The 22,028-nt window shown below is 32.8% G+C and overlaps 3 protein-coding genes across 3 annotated transcripts; 1 reads left to right on the top strand and 2 right to left on the bottom strand.

Moving 5' to 3' along the window:
* Positions 1-875: 875 nt before the first annotated feature.
* LOC110619494 lies at positions 876-2,748 on the bottom strand. Its single transcript, XM_021762995.2, has 5 exons — positions 2,439-2,748; positions 2,282-2,369; positions 2,106-2,185; positions 1,745-2,027; positions 876-1,240 (listed from the first exon to the last, which is right to left on the bottom strand). Exons 1-4 carry the CDS (start codon positions 2,696-2,698, stop codon positions 1,748-1,750), a joined length of 708 nt encoding a protein of 235 aa, XP_021618687.1. The 5' UTR covers positions 2,699-2,748; the 3' UTR covers positions 876-1,240; positions 1,745-1,747.
* Positions 2,749-2,759: 11 nt separating this feature from the next.
* On the top strand, positions 2,760-7,401 carry LOC110619493 (serine hydroxymethyltransferase 7). The gene is made up of 4 exons (XM_021762994.2): positions 2,760-4,034; positions 5,181-5,586; positions 6,488-6,589; positions 6,663-7,401. Exons 1-4 carry the CDS (start codon positions 2,982-2,984, stop codon positions 6,875-6,877), a joined length of 1,776 nt encoding a protein of 591 aa, XP_021618686.1. The 5' UTR covers positions 2,760-2,981; the 3' UTR covers positions 6,878-7,401.
* A 407-nt stretch (positions 7,402-7,808) lies between these two features.
* Positions 7,809-13,488, bottom strand: LOC110619492 (potassium channel AKT2/3). Its single transcript, XM_021762993.2, has 11 exons — positions 13,006-13,488; positions 11,832-12,050; positions 11,457-11,615; positions 11,018-11,075; positions 10,097-10,414; positions 9,770-10,009; positions 9,342-9,659; positions 9,047-9,235; positions 8,880-8,955; positions 8,098-8,670; positions 7,809-8,005 (listed from the first exon to the last, which is right to left on the bottom strand). The coding sequence occupies exons 1-11, from the start codon at positions 13,197-13,199 to the stop codon at positions 7,875-7,877; spliced, it is 2,475 nt and encodes an 824-aa protein (XP_021618685.1). The 5' UTR covers positions 13,200-13,488; the 3' UTR covers positions 7,809-7,874.
* Positions 13,489-22,028: the final 8,540 nt, after the last annotated feature.

Raw genomic sequence — 22,028 nt, 5'->3', positions numbered from 1 at the left:
TATAGATTTAAATTCAGTTCGACTCGTCAAATAGAGTCTCAATTATTTGTTGGGTTCCTGAGTTGTTGGTACTTGTCATTGAACATTTCTCTTACTACCGGTGATTTGCTGGATTATGCAACTCTTAAATAGTTTATTTGATAGTTTTTATCATTGAATGTTTGCTAGGTTGTACAACGATTAAGTAGTTTATTTAGTAGTTCTTATCATTAAATTAAATTAAAAAATATTGAGTTCGAATATTGCGGGTATTATTAAACGGATTTGGGATAAATTTAAATAGTAAAATTAAAATATTACACAGATTTAAGATGAATTTAAAAATTATATATATAATTAAATTTAAATTTGGATATTCTCAATTTTACAGTTATCTGCGCATTTCCATTCCTACTCAATTTGCATATAAAATAAGTCATATATCATGTTCTAATAAAACTAACCGTCTGGCGTGAACTCAGACATCAGATGTCCATGGCACATCTATTATCAATAATCATCAATCAACACGATAGCTTTTAATATTTAATATCTTTAATTTTTAAATTTGAAAATAAAACTTACATATAAAAAGTCAACTTTTCATATTTAATCAGTTTGACATTCTTTTAAAATAGAAATTTTATATTTTAAATTAAAAATATAAATAATAAAAGTTAAATAGTCGGATTAATAAAAGCTAAAAATTACTTTTATAGATTTAGTTACTATTAAAAAGAAAAAAATATGTATATCAATTTAAAATTAGTTAAATTAATTGTAGAGTTAGCTACAATTATAATAAATTAAAAATATATAATTATGTAATTTTTTTCAATTTTATTTAAGATTTAAATTTGAATTGAAAAAAATCGAATTAATTGAAATACAGGGATAATATGGTCATTTCTGTCAATTGTTTAATATTTCCTTAATAATTTTCGGAGGTTGCCAAATAAAAAGAAGCGACGCTTCAGCGTGACGACTACACGTCCTTTCACCAGAATAAGCCACGTCACCTTGGAGGCGTCTTATTACAGACAAAGTTGTAGAAGCTTTATCCCGCATTCTCGAGAGTACAAGAAAGAATTACTCGCGCTCTCCGACACTCACCTGTCCATCAATCCATTCAGCACCGGACTTAAAGGGCACTCCTAGAACCGTCCACAACGGCCATATGTCAGAAATTTGGCGCAATGGATGATCACCAAGATTATGTGGTGTGGGATGTAGTGGAATGTTTTCTCCGAGGACAAACGACCTGTAGCCACGAAAACCACGTGTGAGTTTGTACGTGTCACGATTACCATATAGCTGCTCTGGGAGGCCCACTGGGCCCTTCACTTTGAAAAGCGCAGGTGTTGGCACAAGCAACGATGTGGGCCCGCAGTACATAACATGTACGCGTAGTATACTATTTATAGCACCGCACAAAGTAGCACTATTTTTTTTTTGGGATAATTGATAATTTAACCCTATTTGTATTTGAAATAGCCTATTAAACAGTCTGACACCACGTAATATAATATAATTATTGAAAAAATTTTATTTTTTTAATTGTTATATAATTAATAAAAATATTATATAATTTGAGAATAAAATAATAAATTATTTTAAATTAATATTTTTTAATTTTAGAACTAATGCATTATTATTTTAAATGTTCAAAAAACTAATAATGGATTTTAGAATAAATAAATATTTTAGAAGGTAACTTGAGTAATTAAAATCAATCTACAAGAATTGTGATCAGGTTACAACTTACAAGTTACTTGTGTTTCTTCTTTACCCGTAAAGATGAAGTTGGGGCCGGAGGAACCGCTCTCTTCTTAGCAAATGCATTAGTTCTGCTTTCTGATTCACCATCGCTGTCATCGTGATCAATGCCATTGCCATTGCCTCCTTCTATTGTAGATGGGAGAGACTCTTCAAAACTTTTAGCAGCTTTTCTTTTCTCGGCTTCCAACTTGGCATGTAATTTTCTTTCAACTGGATCATTTAACGGTCCAACATTGGATCGTTGGACAACTTTGGCGCCAAGTCCAAGTCTAACAAAACATGAATATCATCCAACTCAAAGCAACAACAAACTAAATTGTGGGAATCTGAAAAAATGCTATACTAACTTAGAAGGACGCCCCTCTGGTTCTACATTTGTTGTTTCCTCCTCTGTGCCTTTAGTCATGTTGTTAACCCATTCTTCAGCCTTGCATATCAGTGACATCAAGCATCAAAAACAAGAAAAGAGAAAACCCCTTTATCCATTATCTTTCACAAGGGAAGGCAAAGAAGCAAAATTTACCAATTTCAGTGCCTTGTCCAATCTGACAATTTGAGGAGGTCCGGGTTTTTTCTGCGTCTCCGTACTCATTGTCAATTCATTCACTGCACTAAAACCCAAACCATTTCACAGAGTCAATTTTTCAAATACATGCTCTTCAAGATGTGCAATATGGTACCTTGTAAAAGAACAGCAAATTCGGTTTCTCTTTCCCTTACAATGATCAACAAAAGACAAAAGGCACATTAAATATGGCTCAACACGAAGTAACGGCGCTGTCTGTGGCTGTCCGGCGAAACAAGTAGAAAAAGCTAGATTTTTTTTTTTTTTTCCTGGGGTTTTTGCTCTTCCCTTCTCTGGAGCCAAGGCTTTCGAGCCATTGAAGCTCGTAGAAATTGGACCTTTCTCATTTCTGGTTTTTGAGCCCATATCAGTCATGGCCCAGTAACCAAATAAGAGGTCCACTCCCAGAGTGTCATCTTGTTTCTATCTCTAGATTTCTGCCTTCCTTTTTTCATCTTCTCTTTCCTCTCTGCAAAATGCCCCATTTCTAGGGCTTGGTTGTTTACAGTTTCTATGCAAGCTTACGCGCAATCATCTTCAGTTTCTATGTTCCGCTACTGCTATTGCAAGCTATCCAAGCCCTCTTGTCGCTGTTTCTTTTGTTGTTACTGTTGCTTCCAACCTTAATCCCTAGAGAATTCACCTTATTTGTTCTGCTATGGAGTCCGACCTATCTCTAGGATTTGCATCAAGTACGATGAACTCCCACCGTGCTCAAATCGCCGACGATTCCATCTCTCTCCAGCTCGATTCCAGCTTCCGCGACCCTTCTGTTCCAGTCTCATCTGTTCCTCTTCAATTGCTGGAGCCCTTTGTGGAGAATCATCATCAACACCGTAGTAATGAAAACGGCCGTATAGATGGGCAAAACCACAATGACGGTAAAACTGAAGAAGAAGAAGAAGAAGAAGATGAGAAGGAAGTTCGAATCTTAGGTTACTCAATGTGCTTTAAGCGGCGAAGAGACAGCGAATCATCATCAAATTCGTCAAAAAGAGCAGCAACATCCGGTGAATTGGACCTTGAAGAGCGGAAAAAGTTGGTGAAGTCATGGGGTAACCAATCAATTTGCATGTCGGATCCTGAGATATTTGATATGATGGAGAAGGAAAGAGAGAGGCAATATAAGGGTATTGAATTGATAGCTTCAGAGAATTTTGTTTGTCGAGCAGTAATGGAAGCTCTGGGAAGTCATTTAACGAACAAGTACTCAGAAGGAATGCCTGGGTCGCGATACTTCTGTGGGAATCAGTACATTGATGAAATAGAGACCCTCTGTTGGAAGCGAGCCTTGGATGCTTTTGGCTTGGATTCGGAGAACTGGGGAGTCAACGTGCAGCCATATTCGTGCACCTCTGCGAATTTTGCAGTTTATACAGGCTTGTTGTTGCCTGGAGATAGGATAATGGGGTTGGATAATCCGTCAGGAGGGAATACCAGCCATGGTTATTATATGTCCAGTGGGAGGAAAGTGTCGTGTGCCTCCATTTTCTTTGAGAGTTTGCCTTACAAGGTGAATCCGCAAACTGGGTATATTGATTTTGATAAGCTGGAGGAGAGGGCACTTGATTTTAGGCCAAAAATACTTATTTGTGGCGGGAGCTCGTATCCAAGAGAGTGGGATTATGCTAGGTTTAGGCAGATTGCAGATAGGTGTGGTGCTGTACTTCTGTGTGATATGGCTCAGATTAGTGGTCTTGTTGCTGCTAAGGTGCTAACTACAGTACCTTATTCTTTGCTTTTTGATCTCTACTTGGATAACTCTATTTCTTTGCATTGGATTTACTCTTGCTCTTGTTTTAGTTTAGTGATATTTTTCTTCTTTGACATCAGTTTGGGGCCTGGTGGCTCTTTTAGAAAATTTAGCCTTGATTGTTTGCATTCATATGCAAGTATCTATTTTGTAATCTGCTAGACCGAACACTCCTGTGCTTCTTAACGTCAAACAGGGTGTATGACCCCAAAGATTTGGGTTGAATCTTATCTTGACAATAAAATGAAGGAACACAACTGGGTTATTTGGAATCAGCCACTTTGCTCTTTGTTTTGCCATTCCTATATATTTCAAGCAGTGGATAAGAAAAAGGTTTGTTGACAGGGAGGAATTTGAGTTGGTAGATGCATCTTAGAAAAATTGGAGCCATTTAATAGATTAGAATTCTGAGGCAAGTGTTGCAATCCTTAATCTGCAAAATGAAAATCCTTTTATAGATAATGTAATTGCAGCTATTGTCCTAAATTCAAAAATATCGGTGCATAAACGTGCAGTCATTTTGAAGTATGTCAAGGAATTCTTTATGAGGGTGGTTTCTTAGGGATGGACAAGGTTCATTTATGAATGTACTATGCAGAGGGTGTTAGGAGTCATATGTAGTTATTCCTGTGTGAGGTGAACCCCCAGATATTCTTATATACTTGAGAAGAGGGCGCTTGCTTTTAAGCGGGAAAATCTGATTTAGGGAGTAGGGATGGGATCAGTTGAAATTTGAGCAGATTGCACGTTAGCATGTTGGAGCAATGTACTTGTGCAGCTTGGCTTAGATTAGTAGGTTTTATTGTATTATGAGTTATATGGTTTTTTATTTGATCACGGAATGATATTTTCCTCACTTCATTTTCGCTGTCTTTTATATTCACCTGAAATTTGTTTTGTTTTAATTATTCTATCAGACTGCATATTAATATTCTGGTTTGCACTGGTGCATGAGTAGACCATTTTGTTTGATAGCTTATTGCGATAAAAGACTGCAAAGCTTGTTAAATTTTAAATATGAGGTTACCGCATATATCCAATTGACTTGTCTGTTGATTAAAGGGAAAAACAAAGCTATCTCCTATTGACATTGCTTTTTTCCAGGAATGTGTAAATCCTTTTGATTACTGTGACATTGTTACCTCAACAACACATAAAAGTCTTCGAGGTCCTAGGGGAGGTATAATCTTTTATAGGAAGGGTGTGAAGCCAAGGAAAAGAGGAATGCTTTTAGGTCAAGGAGATGATAGTGATCAGTATGACTTTGAGGAAAAGATAAACTTTGCTGTCCATCCATCCCTGCAAGGCGGACCACATAATAACCATATTGCTGCTCTTGCTATAGCCCTAAAACAAGTAGCTACTCCTGAGTACAAGGTGTACATGCAACAGGTGAAGAAGAATGCACAGGCTTTAGCATGCGCTTTGTTGAGAAGAAAATGCAGGCTAGTAACTGGAGGCACAGACAACCACTTGTTACTTTGGGATTTAAGGCCTTTGGGACTAACAGGTGTGGCGCTGTTATTGTTGCTCTGCATCAGATGATACCTTCTCTTTTTTCCTTTTGTGAAGAAGAAAGTACTGATTTGATTTTATTCGTTCAAATTTGTTTCTTTTTCAATCTCAAAATCATTTAATGGGATCTTTTATTGAGATTAAACTGATAAAATCACAATTCCATGTCCATTTTTCTGGCAATGGCTTGACCCCTTGAATTTCAACCAACGTCTGTCTCTCTTTCTTCCTCACCCTCTCCTTCCTCTGGTTACCATGATACCACGCAACTTAACCATTCCAGTTAGCTGAGCAGGATACATGAACAGTTCTCTATTCGGCTTTTCTCAGGACCTTGTTTTAATTTAATTTGTCTGAATCCAGTTATTGCTTTTGATTGCCAACTTCTGTTAATCCTTTCTTCCCGTTGTTCTTCCTTTGCTCAGTTGATCTGCATCAGAAGGCTATAATTTAGACAATATTTGACAGCCTTTTCTTCAACTTGGGTCTTTTTGTTGGATGTTATCCTTGTTTGTTGGCCCTGGAGATATTGTTTCTCTCCTGGGCAACATTTTGTTGCATAAAATATGGTTTGCAGTATTTCCTTGTAGATAATATGAGTAAATTTGATTAGATATACAAGCTTTCTACATTTCCTTCATAGGCATGACTTGGCCTCCCTGCCTGGAGGTCTTACTTTGCTTGCTTATATGCTGCATGCTGATTCATTTGTCATGGCAATAACTTGTTTATGTATTTGTTCTTCTGTATATGGGAAGCTTTTCTGTTCCAACATGAATATCTGCTTTCGAGCTTACTTATCATTCTGCAACCATCTGCATGCTTTCTGCATGTACTCTAGTGGGACTTATTTTGTTGCAGCCTAGTTTTTTATATTGATTTATTGGTTTTTTCAGGGAAAACTTATGAGAAGGTCTGTGAGTTGTGCCTCATCAGTGTAAATAAAATTGCTATTTTTGGTGACAATGGCACTATTACTCCTGGAGGAGTGAGGATTGGTAAGTGATCTTTTGAATATTGTTCCTCTAAAATGTAAATCTTGATGTAATAGTTATGCATTAATTGTTCCAGGTACTCCTGCTATGACATCAAGAGGTTGCCTAGAATCTGATTTCGAGACAATTGCTGATTTTCTCCTAAGAGCTGCACAGATTGCTAGTATGATGCAGCGTGAGCGTGGAAAGGCTTCCCTAAAGTGTCTGCAGAGCAATAAGGATATTTTAGAGCTCCGGAATCGGGTTGAAACTTTTGCAACTCAGTTTGCAATGCCAGGTTTTGACCTGTGAATGGGATTTAAGCTTGCAATTTTCTAATTCATACTTTGCTGCATCCCTGGCCTCTTCTGCTTTTTGCGACCATGTCAAATGTAAATAAGTTAGATGCCTTTACGCACTGGTCTTTCCAATAACCTGACATAGAAATTTTGCTCAGTTCATGAATGAGGGAAGGATCTTTCTGGTATTAAACCTTTCTAATCTTTCAGTGGCGCATTGTGGATTTTTGGTCAAATGGTGGATGAAGGTTTTATTTGGATAGATTGGGAAAGAGAACTTTGAACTTGGTATCCTCTATTCCAGGAGAGTTGTAGCCACCTTCTAAAAGATGGGTGACAAGTCGAAGATTCATTGATTCTCATTACAGCCTTATATTTTGAGAACCTATATAGAATATATATAAAAATGTTCTTGGTATATTGGAAATAAAGCCCAATTATTTTTTCATCCTGGTTAAAGTGAACATAATGTAATGTCGATAATCCTTTGATCTGTCTTTTGCATTGTGAATTTACAGAGATTCTGTTTGAATTTTATTATTGGAAATGTCCAATTTCATTTGTGGAATTGCATAGGGAAACCTAGCCAAACTGAGCATGTCATGTTCTCCTTTTCTATGCTGAACTATGTAGTTGATTTTTCCACTCTTGAGAGAGAAAAAAACCTTAGTTTTAATGATGACATAGAATGATTTAATTTTTTTTTAATATAATTTAAGACATTATAGAGGCAAACAGGAGATGTTCAACCTCATTCAAAACATTTTCCTCTCTTTTTTGAAAAAAAAAAAAGAGACACTGTTAAGGAGGCATAGGAATCTGTGTTCTTGTTTCTTTTGTTGGATTCCTAGCTAGAGTTAGAAATTTATTCTACAAGTTTTGCTCGTGATTGTAGGTGATTCTTGGTGACGCCTGATCTAGCTATATTCATATCTTCTCCCATATGAAGTTACAAAAAGCTTCAATCAGATTCATTTGATTGATCAAAATATTCACTAATAATCTTTTGGTTACATAAAGGGAGTTGGATCTTCAACTATGAAAAGCTTGTCATTATCTCTAATCACTTCAATTGAGTCAATTTCTGATCCTTCTTCATCTGTTACCATGGCATTTCTTGCATCAAATCTAAACTTTTCACCTGTCAAAAACGTCATTTTCAAAGAAAGTAAATTTGCTGCACAATAAGTTTCCTTGTATAATTTATTTTGATATTCAAAGCAGAAATATAACCTGCAATGCTCTTGAGCTCCTCCATTGAATTTGGCAATCTGATCAATCTCCCAGCTTGCCTGCAACAAGTCTCTTTCCTAACCAGAGGATGGCCTCTATATATGCTCACCCTCGTGTATTTCAATTCATTGGATTTTTCTGATGATTTGCATTGTTTCTCTTCTTGATCCATCTTTAAAATCACTTCATCACTAGTTACAGTGTCTGGCATTGTAATCCTGTGTCCAGACTCTCTCCTTTGCAGCATTTTATTCAAAGTTGTTGAACAAAACTCGCTCGAGTTTGCTGCAGAAACATCTGCACCATTCATTACTAGCAAATCTACCATGTCTATATAATTCTGTGCCATAGCTATTTGTACTGCTGTTTTTCCTTGTCGATCCTTTGAGTCGACATTCAGCCCATGCTTCAAGAGTGAGTTCATCATCGTCAGATCGTTGCGTTTTGCAGCAGTGCATAAAAGATCTCCAGCAGTATGAGGGTCAGAGACATTAGCAAAGTGATAGAGAATTCTAAATACAGATTGGTGCTTTGATGATAACGCCTCCCACAAAGCAGTGTTTCCATTAACATCTGTGATTATGAAAATTCAATTAGGCTATTACAATAAGGGTTTAAGGTAGAGGTGAAAATCCATAGATTGGGTCTATATGGATCCGTTGTATAAATGTACGGTGGAATTTATATGAAATTTCATACATTTTCAATATTGGTTTATGTGGAACAGATTTAAGTAAGTATTTTCTTACATTAAGGGCAATAGTGAATTGTGTGTTACTTACCTTTCAAGTGTATATTGCATCCATGTCTGAGGAGTGCCAGGGCACAGTCCTCATGTCCTTTAGAGGCTGCAAAGTGCTGGTGCATCACACAATCTGTTAATAAACCAATTCTTGTGCAGGAAAAGCAAGAAAATTGAATTTGAATATGGTAGATATATAGGGAATACCAATGGGGTTCTTCCCTTAGAGTCACCAATATCAGGATCCAATTTTGCCCTCAGAAGTTCTTCAAGAAAAGCAGCATTTCCTGCACTAGCTGCTGTCAGCAAGTTGAAAGCCATGTTTGGATCACCATCTTCTTCTCCACCCTCTGCAATAAACTCTCCAATCTTGAAATCCTTGAGCTTCTTGTGATGCTGCAACGCAACATACTAAATCAAACCTTGAACAATCTCTCAAGGTTCAAAAACTTGAGAAGAGGAAATTCTGTAATTGACTTTTAAATTTACTACACAAACAGACCTGAAGGAAGTTTTTAATTATAGCTACATAATCTTCTTGTTTGATCTGCATGGTTTCTATCAGAGCACTGGTTTTGAGCTTCAGGAGTTGCGAAAGCGTCTTGGTTCGAAATGTGAAGCTTTGAGGCTTGCAACAAAGTGCACCAACTTCTCCGAACATGTCTCCAGATTGTAGAATCCCAAATATTCTCTCTTTTTCCAGGGCAGAATCAATGATTTCTACCTCTCCAGATACAATTATATAAACATCATCTGGTGCTTCATTCTGCATAATGACATCTTCTCTTGGTGGAATGTACTCGGCTTTCATCTCTGCTACCTAGTTCATGCCATTGCATTCTGCTTTCAGTCTAGCTTGTGCGTTCTTAGTATTATGCATTTGTTTCGACAGAATATGAATATGATAAAAAGAAGATTATAGGTCCTCACCAGGAGCAAGAGAATTTCCCTTGACACACCCTTGAAAAGATAGACCTTCTCCGCAATTGGCAAAAACAAATGCTGGCAGATACATTTGCAGATGGATTTTGGCAATTGTTCAATCAAATGATTCTGGTTCAAGGACTCAGCCTTAAATCTCAGACACATATAAGCCAAAATCTGCTCTTTCAATCTTGGAGGCAAGCGATTTCTGCACACAAAATTTGATGCTGCTTCAATGCTATTCCTCTGCAACAGTGGCCAACAATTCCATCAAACACCATCCCCATTTTCACATCCTCTAGCAAAGCGACGTAAAAATGAACTATTACTTACAAATTCCATCGTCCGGCGAGTTCCTTCGACGACTAGATTAGTCATGTTACCAATCAAATAAGCAGTGAGGCCAAGGTTGAAGAGCATGTAGAAGATGATGAAGATCATTTCCCCAGTGTTCACAGCATGGAGGTCACCATAACCAACGGTGGTCATGGTGGTTACAGACCAATACAAAGCTGAAATATATCTATTCCGAAGGCTTGTTTCTCTGAAATTTGGGTTCACAGATCCTAGCCATGTCCTTCCTTGATGTGGGTATCTATCAGCGAGCAAGTAGCACAGGCACCCAGCACAATGCACTAGAAGCAGCGTCACCTGCACACTTGATAAAGCTAGGTTTAACTATATAATCAATATGATTATCTATCCTAATTATGAATATGGATGTAACGGGTAAGATTTTGATTAATATTAATATCTAAATTTATATTAAATTTAATTAAAATTAATTTTAAACTATCTAACTAGTCTTAAATTCAGTTATTACTATCAGAATAATATTAAAATCTATTTAATTTTATATATTTTAATTAATAACTTATATAAAAATATATTTTCATTAATAATTTCATTTTAAAAAATTAATATTTCTAAAATAAAATGTTAATTTTAATTTTTGAATAAAAATATATAAAAACAGTATAAACATTAATGTAAAATTAATAATTTTATATAAAAGTGATTAGATAACAACAGCATCAATATATGAAATCTGAATCTAACTCATTATAAATATTAAATTTTAAATTTAAACTCGTTTCCAATTCAATTATATATTATAATTGAATTATTCGAACTAATATTAATAAAATCTGGTCAGATCAAATACTAAAAAAATCCTGTTACGATCCTAATTAGAAAGATATAGAAACAAAGATATAGAAACATTATACGGGAGGAAACTAAAGATTAACTCACAAATAGTAACCTAGTACATCGAACCCAAAAATAGCTAAATCTTATATCCTTCTCCAGCCTGCAAAAAACGAAGAAATAGATGAAACAAATAGAGAAGTTAAGCTCAAATACTAGAATTTTTTTCCTTTTTTAGATATCAAATGTTATTCTAAAAATTTTAAAAAATATATATAAAAAAATATCTTATAATTTTATCGATTTTTCACTTTAATATTTATAATTTAATTCAAGTATGTGATTTAATTTTATGTGTAAATAGTATTTTATGATATTGTGTCATTTATAAAGAATGATAACTTCTAAATTTTATACGAATGTAGAATTTATATCACAAGATATTATTTTGATATAAAATTAAATTACGTAATTAAACAATTTTATCACGTGTATTTTTTGTTATTTTTTCAAAATTTTAAGTTAATTATGAGTGAGAGGATACCTAGTGAAGAGCTGCTTAACTCTTCTGAGACGCCAAAACCTGAGCATTCCCAAGAGGGAGTAAGAGAGACCCATTTTACGTTTGCCGGTGAACAAGTAGCCCAATGCCTCAAATGGGATTGTGGATGCCACATCCATCGAGAACCATGTTGATAGGTACCTACATATGCCATCCCACCAATTAGTCTAATTTTTTTTTTATAGAATTTATATAAATATATTTAAATATTAAAAATTAGAGATAAAAAAATAAAATATAATATCTTTTAAACTTATTTAGACACACTGATCATATTATTAAACTTATGAATGTTAGTATGAATTAATTACACGTGAGAAAAAAGAAAGACACAAGTGAAAACGTTAAAAGGGTAACCTGATTGAAATCTTGCGTCGGTCACGAACCATAAGGTGGGTAGTGGAATCAATATAAGCGACAAAGAAAGTTAAGACAATATCAATGGCGAAAAATAGATCAACAACGCTGTCTGCTACGTATAGCCCTTTGTTTGGATTTGATTTCAGAAATGCCACCTCAAACGGGGATACCCATGCCGAGTACGCCACCAGAACCACCATGTATGTCTCCCAACACCTGTAATTATTATTATTATTTCAATTTTTTTATTCAAATAAAACATAAAATCTATAAAATATATCTTTCATAATTTATTTTAATAAATTTTAAATAAATTATACTTTGCAATTATATTATTATCAATATTATTGAAATATAGAAAATTCCAGTGTTTTTTCTTAACAATTTAAAACGTTTTAGGTGCATTTCTTGAAATAGATGAGGTAGGTGAGCAAGTCATACAGTGCAAAGTTTGACTGATTTTCTAAGGAAAAATTATTATTTAATTCTTATAATATAAAAATTTTTATTAATTAGCTTATCAGTCTTAAAAAATAAATTAAAATATTTTTAAAATTTTTAAAGAATTATTAGTTAAATTTTTTATTAATTTAAACTGTTATATATTTATTAATTAATTTTTATAATTTTAAAAAATTTATTAATTAATTCTTTAATTAATTTTTTAAAATTTTTATTGATTAATCCTTTCATATCAAGAAAATTAAAATTGGTTGCACTGAAAAGGAAAAATAGTGAAAAATCATTAATTTCCATGCTGTTAAAAAGTAAATTGCAGAAATTATTTAATTATTTTAAAATTTTAATAATTTAAACAAATTAAATTTAATATAAAACTAATTTCTAATAACCTCTAACTAATTTATTTAAATAAAATTAAATCTATGTCACATCATATGGACCAAAATGTAATAATTATAATATTATTAAGACCCACAGAAAATAAGTGGATAGTTTTTATTTTATATATTAATTAATTTTTAAACAAAAACTATTTTCTTTAAAAATATTTGCAGTAAAGCAAATAAAGCCTAATCTACTTTGCAAACTTCTAATACAGAATGCTTCCATAAATTCAATCCCTCGCCGGAAAACCACAATTTTCAAGTTCACATGAACTAAGACTTGTAGTGACGGATTAAAATCCTGTGGCTAGAAAAATGGTAAATACCTGTATTTTGAGTTCATAGGAGATATGATCCAGCCTTTAGTCTCTATAGGATTGTGGTTATAGCTAGAGACACCCAATGGTGGAAGAATAATCTTGGACAAGCTAGAAAGAGAAAGAGATGTGTCATCTTCTTCATAATGATTACTTTGTTTCTTCTCTTCATGGTGGTTTTCCCAGCTGCTCTTCATTTCCATTCTCGGAAACCAGCAACTCTAGCTATGTTCTTGGCAAGAAAGACAGACAGATAGACAGAGATCAATCTTTGAAAGGCAAGGATCAAAGAAAGAGTAAAGGAAAGGTAAGGCCTTTTGGGAGGGTAGATTATTGGAGGAGGTGGTCGTTTTAGCTAGAGAGAGATGAAGAACAGTGACCTACCCAATTTCATTTCATGGGAATGGAAAATCTCAGCATTGATTGAGAAGTGATAAGATCTGGAAATAGACATGGTGGTGGTGGTGGGGTGGGGTGGGAGGAAAGGACCATATATAATATGGCTGTCTTCTCACCCCCTCAACTATTCTTTTCTCTATCTCTTACCACTTTTCCATATAACTCCAATATTGGAAAATGAAATGTTTGTATTGATAATTCCAACACTAAGCACAATAATTATTGAAAAAATGTTTATATTGAAAAAAAAAAACTTTCTATATAATTCCAATGCTAAGCACAATAACTATTGAAAAAAAAAATCTTTTGATGATTATAAACATCCTAAAAGCCATAGTCAAAAGTTATTTATAAGGTTGATTCAAAAAAAAAAGTTATTTATAAGGTATATTCTTAATTTTAACATTTGAATCGATATAAAACACCTAAAATTTATATCGCGTCTTACTATTTATTAAACTTAAGTCATACTCAAGTCATGTCTAACGTAAACATTAAAAAAAATTATTATTTAGTTCTTATAGTATGAAAAAATTCATTAATTGGTTTTTCGATTTTAAAAAATACGTTAAAATATTTCTGATATTTTAAAAGTATACTAATTAAAGTTTCTATTAGTTTTATCCGTTAAATATTGTAAAAAAAGTTTAAAATGCTCTTAATACGGATGAAGTAATTAATAATTTTTTTAAAAATTTGAAGGACCAATTAATAATTTTTTTTAAAATTATAGAGACTAAAATAGTAAAATACTTAATAGTAAAATTCACGGAAAGACTAACTAATAACTTGGATAAACTAAAAAGAAAAAGTGATGTATCATCTTCTTCATCATAATAAGTAGTTTTTGTTTCTCAATAGTTATTTTTCCGCCTGCTATTCATGTTAGAGGATAGCTGAAAAACATTACTAGATACTAATCTCACTTTCATTCTTTAAAACCAAACAACTCTTTGCCATGTTCTTAGCAAGACAGAGATATTGGCAGGCAAGATCCAAAGCCAAAGGAAGAAGAAAGGGAAGGGTATTACGGGAGGGAGTGGTCCTTTCAACTAGAGAAAGATGTATAACAATGCCCTACTAGAAATGGAATTGGGGTCATTTCATTTTCAGAGAATGAAAATCTCAATTTTTTTTTTAATTATAATAATATATATTCTTACTTAATTGAACTGAAACTAAAATATATTTATATCGGATCGGCTTATTAAGAATAAACCGTTTTCGATAAGTGATCATTAACTCTTAACTTCAATTAAAGAATAAAAATATTAAATCATTCATCTTACCTCTCATTGATGTATTGATTAATTAAGAGATGATAAAAAATCTAAAAATAGACATGGTGGTGGGGTTGGGAAAGGACCATATATAGTATGGCTGCCTTCTTACCCACCATCTATTTTCTCTCTCCTCTTTTCTATACAATTCCAATGTTGATATGTGATGTTACAACCATATTTAATCACTCAATTTATCACATACTTTAACATATGTGTTTGTTTTTTTCAAGTGAAAAGTATCACTATTGGCATATTCATAACTGCTGAGTTTTTGGCACTCATCGTAATCTAGTCTTTATAGGAAAGTCAGATCCAAAATCCATCAGAGTTCACTACGCAAGTTGAACTATTAGCGCACAACTCAGATCCCATCCGAATAGGCCAAGTTGATCGAAGCCCGGTCTCATCAAAGAGGACCCAGCTCACCTGACGTGATGGGTCAGTGCAGAAAAAGACCCAGCTATACTATGACCCTATCAGTACGAGCGCCAGAGAAAAATTAAATAGTCACCTGACTATAAAGAAAAAGGGGTACGTCTGTACGTACGATCCTATATGATAGTGACAGGTGGTACTATAATAGGGTGGTGGTTATACGTCACTAGAGGAAAAAGAAAAAAAGGATAAAAAGGAAGGCATGAACTATTCTTCCTAAACTCACTCACACATACGAAAACCTTATCTTCTTCTGACTCTCAGAGCATCACATATCATTTACATATATATTATACATAAATCATTCAATTTTTTTAAAAAAAACCATATATAATGAACAGACTTTATTTTATTAATATTAGAGTCATATATTTTTAGGGTTGAAAAATATCGCCTTCGAGTTCGATCAAAATTAATAGTATAAAAAAATTAATAACCGGTTAAATTTCTTTATATATATATATATATAAATAAATAATGGTGATTATATATGTTGAACATGAAGAGACTATTAAGTTTGATTTTTCTATTCCTCAATAATTAAAATAAAAAGGTTTAATTATTATCTCATGGACTAAATGTGTAGCGTGCAACACATGGATATTTTTTTATAATAATGTATTTATATGCAATTCTTATACAATTACTCTTAAATTATATGCAATTCTTATACAACTATTTTAAATTCTAAATAATTTCTTATACTCGCCTTATTTTTCAGTTTATTGATTTGAGTGTCAGAGTGACTATCATAAATAATAACCACCTCACTTTCTTTTTTTTTTACATCTCTCTTTCGGCCACATCAGTAAACTATTTCACTTTTCTATGTATACATTATTGAGCTTTATTTCTAAAGCTTAATTTTATATTATAGAATTATTTTGGAACCATTTTTACTACACATATAGATTTATATAGATGTTTAGTTAAAAATTAGAAAAATTAAAATTTCATACTAATTGATGATTAGTGATAATAACATAATCCTAAACCTACTAAGATTAAAAAAATTATTTTTTCATTAGTTATTATTAATTAATGATAAAATAAATCTAAAAATATAGAAATAAAATATAACTAAATTATAGGCAATCCCTTAATTATTTAATTGTAATTTAATTATTTATATTTATTGGTTCAAGATTCATGAATTTTTGCAATCATAATTCATGAATTTTTTTTTATATATAATAACATATAAATTGATTGTTATAATTTTAATTAATTTAATTAATTTTTAAAATAATTTTTATTAATTATTATTTTTTAAATGAATATCTAAAATATTTTTAAAATTAATACAATTAAAAGTTATTTAAAAATTATTTTTTAAATATGTATAAAAAAGTAGATAAAATTATTACGATTTAAAAGGTATTTAAAAATTAAAAATATTAAATTAATATAAATAAATATTTTTCTAAAATAAACAAATGTAAATAATACGTATCTAAAATTGAATCAGCATAAAAAACGTGCATGAATGGAGTGGGACCCCGGCGGCCATGTTTGACTGGGGTTGACTGCGCTGCTGTATATGCCTTTGATTAGAAGTCTTCATAGTCAAACTATTTGTTTTTTTTAACAATGCAAAGATAAGATCGTATGTTTCAAGGTCATAAAGAGACAAATACATAGGGAATTAAAAATCAACATTCCGTCCAAGAAAATTGAAAAATCAACCAAAACTAAAGTAAACACAGTAAACCAACTAGAGTTTAACCTAAAACTTATAACTCGAAGTCTTAAGTTATTTACAGAAATCAATGCATCACATGAAATCAATGCATCACATGGACGAATAGCACTCATCGTCACTGTCATTGAGAAAAAAAAAACCCACCATACCATCGCCAATCGTAACAAAGCAGCAACAATATGAAAGAATAATGAAAAGCCAACACCGACAATGAAGAGCATAAGAAATAATATGCATGCCAAATTTCAAATTTTAAAAATTAATACGAATTGAATTCCGGCTTATATGAAGCAATTAGTTTTAAATTTTATGAAAAATTTGGACCGAACTTAATTTTTACTATCGACGTTCAATAAACCTATGATAACTTTTCAGAAAGAGAATTTCGAAATGCACGACTTTTAAAAGTGTGACGAGAGTTACATCCTGTCATAAAATCTGATATAAAAATTCTATCATTTAGAAATTAATTTTATATTTTAATTATTTTTTCTAGATATTTTAGATGTTTTTATAATTTTACTTATTAGGATTTTGTTTCTATTATAAATAGTTTCTATTAATTATTAAAAACTCTCTTTTCAATTTTTGAGAAATTTCAATAAGACTTTTAGTCTTCTAATCTATCTTTACTATTATTTTATCTTAACCAGACAATATTAATTAAAATTTCTGACAGAATCTAAATAGTCTTTCATTAACAGCTCATAACAGAATCAGAATGTACAAGAAGGAGATATCATCGATCAACATCAATTTACAAGAGTGTGATCCCTCAGATGTAGTGAGGTAGTCTCAATATATCAGTATCACAACAATAATAAGTTCCTTGACGGTGAAAAGTGAGTTACTAATTCTCATATGACAAAATAGTCATTTTTCATAAAAATGATAGTCCGGACCTGTAAAACTAAGAAAAGAGTGTGGATGAGATCGAGTTCTTTTCGAATTGGATGCTCAGGTACTTGTGATGTCAGTTAATTGTGTTTTGTTAGATGATTTATCTTCTTTTAGCCTTTTGGTTCAAGATTATAAACTGATTCTATCTAGTTATGAGGAAGTAAAGTGTGTTTTTGTTCATAGATCTGCGAATGATGTCGCTCATGTTCTAGCAATATCGGCTCATTCTGAGTCAGGTCAAGGAGTTTGGATTGATATCCCTCCTCCTCATATTATTTCTTTGTTCTCTTTAAATTAATAAAGTTTTCTTGTTATTTCAAAAAAGAAAAGACAAAAAAAAAGAAAAAACAAAATAAGCTATGATCGCTATTCATAGCGAGAGAATCCAAAAATGAAAGAACGTTATACGTATCTCCGAAGGTAAAAAAAATAAAAATAAAAAATAAAAAAAAAACAAAACCATAAAAAGAAAAATGAAACCCTTCATTCGATTTATGAGAAGAAACCCCTAGCTATGCACGCTTTCTTCTTCTCTTCACTGTGTCCTTTCTCTCTTCCCTAACTTTGAGCTTTCTCTCTCACCAAATTATACTCATACTTCAGTTCTCATTTCCACTACTTCGCCCCAAATTTAGTCAAACTAAATTTAAAACAATTTTTTTTTTTTATAATTAGCTTGGTAAATTTCATCAAAGTACATTAACTTATATTATTTTCAGTAAAGTACATAAACTTGAGTTTGTAACATTAAAGTATATAAAATTAATTATACTTTCATAAAAATATATATGACCTATAATACCTCATTTACATGTTATAAAATGATAGTGTTTTTGCTAAAAAATTAAACGTCAAGGAAGTTGAGTGGACAAGGTCTCTTAATCCTTTGAATCCTTTCTATCTCTTTTTTTTTTTTTTTTTTTTTTCAGTGTGGCAGCTGAGGCTGATGGTAATATTATGGAAGAGATGGCTGGTTTGACTATGGAAGGTGGTGCGGAGGGTGGTTTAACGTTTGCTGAGGGGCTGCTTCGTTATGATCCTGTCGATCCCTCTCTTTGTCTCGTAGGACAATTCCTTACGTCCAAAGTTATTAACTTTGACGCCATGCAGAACTCTCTTGCAGCTTTGTGGTAACCTCCTCATGGAGTCACTGTGTTTGAAGAAGTGGCAGGGATTTATATTTTTCATTTCTTTTATGAGGTTGATCTTGAGGATGCCATGGATGTGAGCCCATGCACGTTTTCTAATCATTTGCCACTGCTCAATCGTCTTGGTTCTCATGGTAGTCCTTCGAAGTGCCGTTGAATCATGTTTTGTTATGGGTCTAGGTCCATGTTTTGCCTTCAGGTTTTCTGTCTGATGTGGTGCTCAAGGGTATTGACGATTTTCTGGAGGAGTTTGTTAAGGCTGATGCTCAAAATTTTTCAAGGGGTTGGAACTCTTACATGAGGATTCACATTATTAAGGATGTGTGATCACCTCTGGTTGCTAATACTCATCTTCGACAAGGGAATGGTATCGTTAAATTCCATTATGGGAAGTTGCCTAATTTTTGCTATTTTTGTGGTAGCTTTTTTTTCCTGGAATAGCTCAATTGCAAGACTAAAGCAATTGTTTGCAAGTTTGGACCTGAGCTAAAGGCTTCAATTCATAGGGGGTAGGTGACTTCGGGGCACGGTGGTTGCATGCTAGTCCTGTGGTGAATGATGGTGGCTTGGTGGATGCTAGTAATTTGAGCCGGTTAACGAAGGTTGCAAATTCAAATTTGAATGTGGATTTGCCTAATCTCACTGATAGTGGAGTTGGTGTAGGCACGAATCAAGGAATTAGTTTCCCAGTGCCTATGGTAACAGATTATCTCCTAGATGGTAAGTCAATGAAATAAGGAACTGGTAGTGGATCCTAAGAGGAAGCGGGTTTACCAAGAACAATGAGTTATTTGAGTTGAAACTGTCGTGGGCTTGACAATCCACGTTCAGTTCAGGCTCTCCAAAAAATAGTTAGGGTTAAGAGGTCTTTATTTATTTTTCTAATTGAAATATTTTATTTATTAAATAAAAAATTGAAGAAATAACGAATTTGATGGATTTTACTCGTTGATTGTATGGGCCACAAAGTGGTCTTGCTTTGTTATGAAAATCTGCTAAGAGAGTTGATTTAATAAGTTCTTCAACAGACTATCAACATGCTATATTGATACTAGAGTTGAGGTTGATTCTATTAGTACTTGGAGACTTACTTAGTTTTATATTGAGTCGAATCGGTCTTGTTAGCATTTTTCTTAGCAATTATTAAAAATTCTTGCTTCTCAAATTATCTCTCATGGGTTTGTCTCGATGGTTTCAATGATATTTTGACTTCTTCTAAGAAGCGTGGAGTTAATCTCAAGCGTGATTATCCATTTATTAGCAATGGGTGCTCATTTCAAGTCAGACTTAGGATTTAATTTGATATATCTCCCCTTTCTATTGTTTTTGTTTTAATATAGTAATCTATTTTTATACTTTTCTTTCAAAAAAAACATGTTATAAAATGATATGTGGACTATTATAGTGTGGCTTATTAAAAAACTTCTGAGGAAATGCCATTTTCAGTTCCCAAGAAGATTTTCTGGAGAACTTGCAATTGTAGGTTATATTTATTTTTGTATTATGAAATTTAAAATTCATGTATTTTTTTTTGAAATTAATAAAAAAATAAAATAAAATTCATATATTTTATTATTACAAATGAAAGTTTATATGTATGAAAATAAATATAAATTTATTTAATGTTTTAACTATAATTGATTTTAATTAAAATTCGAAATCTGAATATCACTAAACTCTAGTAACAAATTCATAACATTTAATTCTGAAAATATGTTAATATAAGGAATTATATTTTAATGTAAGACTATCAAGCCCATATCTGCGATTCAGCGGTTTGGTTTTGAATTAAATTAAATTGAAAAATCAAAACATTGACCTTTGTTCTTTCTTTTGATTGGCTTGTAGTTATAAATTTGATTTAATGAATTTTTTTAATTTTATAATATTATAAAAAAATCTTACTAAAAAGGATTTAGATGGACACAAGAAGTCTTTGTTACCACTTATTTTGTGACATATATTAAAGTAAAGAAATAACAATTTTTGAGATTGTATAACTTGATTCTATTGTTACGTCACGTTGTATCTCAAATGATTTTATCCTATTTCAGTAGTGTAGGGTGGTGTTTTTGCTGATTCTCCTTAGCCACATAAGTTTTGTTCAGTTGCTGTTCAGTGTCCACTCTCTATAAAATATAACAAGCTTATTAGCGATATAGCATTGCTGAATTACTTTTTCCCTACAGCTATTAATGTAGTAGCTAAAGATAGTACATGTAGGATTGTATATTGAAGATTTTTGGGAAAATTTTGAGTATTCTTGTATTTCACTCTTGATTTGTACAATATGTCTACATGGCTATTTATACACAAAGAATCATATCTAAACAGGAAGCAAATAATCAAATAATAATTACAGAGATAATTAAGGATCCTAATCAAATCAAATCAAATCTCTAGAATCAATTAGGATTAGCAAATAAGTCAACACTCCCCCTCAAGTTGGTGCAAAGATGTCACACATGCCCAACTTGCAAATCAGATTATGATAGATCTTGTTGTTAAGCCCTTTAGTAAACACATCCGCAAGTTGCTCAGTAGAAGTCACATGAACTAGGCTCAAGACACCGTCTGTTAATTTTTCTTTAATGAAGTGCCGATCAATTTCAATGTGCTTCGTTCGGTCATGTTGGACTGGGTTTTGTGCTATACTTATAGCAGCTTTATTGTCACAATACAAGGTTATCTTGTCTCTCTCGGACAATCTCAACTCTTCCAATAACTTCTGCAACCATAAGAGTTCACACACTCCTTGGGCCATTGCTCTGTATTCTGTTTCCGCACTTGACCGAGCAACAACACTTTGTTTTTTACTCCTCCAAGTGACAAGGTTTCCCCCCACAACTGTGCAGTAGCCAGATGTGGATCTCCTGTCATCGAGAGATCCTGCCCAATCTGCATCTGTAAAAGTTTCAATTCGGAGATGACCATGTTTGGAATAAAGAAGCCCTTTCCCTGGCGCAGACTTTAGGTATCTCAAGATGCGAAGTACAGCTTGCATATGAGTCTCGCGAGGGTCATGCATGAATTGGCTGACTAAGCTAACAGCATAGGCTATATCCGGTCGAGTGTGTGAGAGATAAATCAACCTTCCTACCAATCTCTGATATCTTCCAATATCCACGGACTCACCAGTTCCTGCTTTCAGCTTGTGATTACTTT

The sequence above is a fragment of the Manihot esculenta genome, chromosome 7, assembly GCF_001659605.2.
Source record: "Manihot esculenta cultivar AM560-2 chromosome 7, M.esculenta_v8, whole genome shotgun sequence".
Taxonomy (NCBI): domain Eukaryota; kingdom Viridiplantae; phylum Streptophyta; class Magnoliopsida; order Malpighiales; family Euphorbiaceae; genus Manihot; species Manihot esculenta.
Note: the sequence above shows the minus strand (reverse complement) of the source record. Positions and strands in the feature narration are given on the sequence as shown.

Excerpts from the sequence above, each read along its gene's own strand:
- LOC110619494 (XM_021762995.2), bottom strand. The coding sequence starts at position 2,698 with ATGACTGATATGGGCTCAAAAACCAGAAATGAGAAAGGTCCAATTTCT. Across the intron at positions 2,370-2,438 it reads ATTTGCTGTTCTTTTACAAG|TGCAGTGAATGAATTGACAA; the intron begins GTACCATATTGC and ends TTTGGGTTTTAG. Across the intron at positions 2,028-2,105 it reads CCAGAGGGGCGTCCTTCTAA|ACTTGGACTTGGCGCCAAAG; the intron begins GTTAGTATAGCA and ends ATGTTTTGTTAG.
- LOC110619493 (XM_021762994.2), top strand. The coding sequence starts at position 2,982 with ATGGAGTCCGACCTATCTCTAGGATTTGCATCAAGTACGATGAACTCC. Across the intron at positions 5,587-6,487 it reads AAGGCCTTTGGGACTAACAG|GGAAAACTTATGAGAAGGTC; the intron begins GTGTGGCGCTGT and ends TGGTTTTTTCAG. Across the intron at positions 6,590-6,662 it reads TCCTGGAGGAGTGAGGATTG|GTACTCCTGCTATGACATCA; the intron begins GTAAGTGATCTT and ends TAATTGTTCCAG.
- LOC110619492 (XM_021762993.2), bottom strand. The coding sequence starts at position 13,199 with ATGGAAATGAAGAGCAGCTGGGAAAACCACCATGAAGAGAAGAAACAA. Across the intron at positions 10,415-11,017 it reads GATGTACTAGGTTACTATTT|GTGACGCTGCTTCTAGTGCA; the intron begins GTGAGTTAATCT and ends TCAAGTGTGCAG. Across the intron at positions 8,956-9,046 it reads CTAAGGGAAGAACCCCATTG|CACTTTGCAGCCTCTAAAGG; the intron begins GTATTCCCTATA and ends GTGATGCACCAG.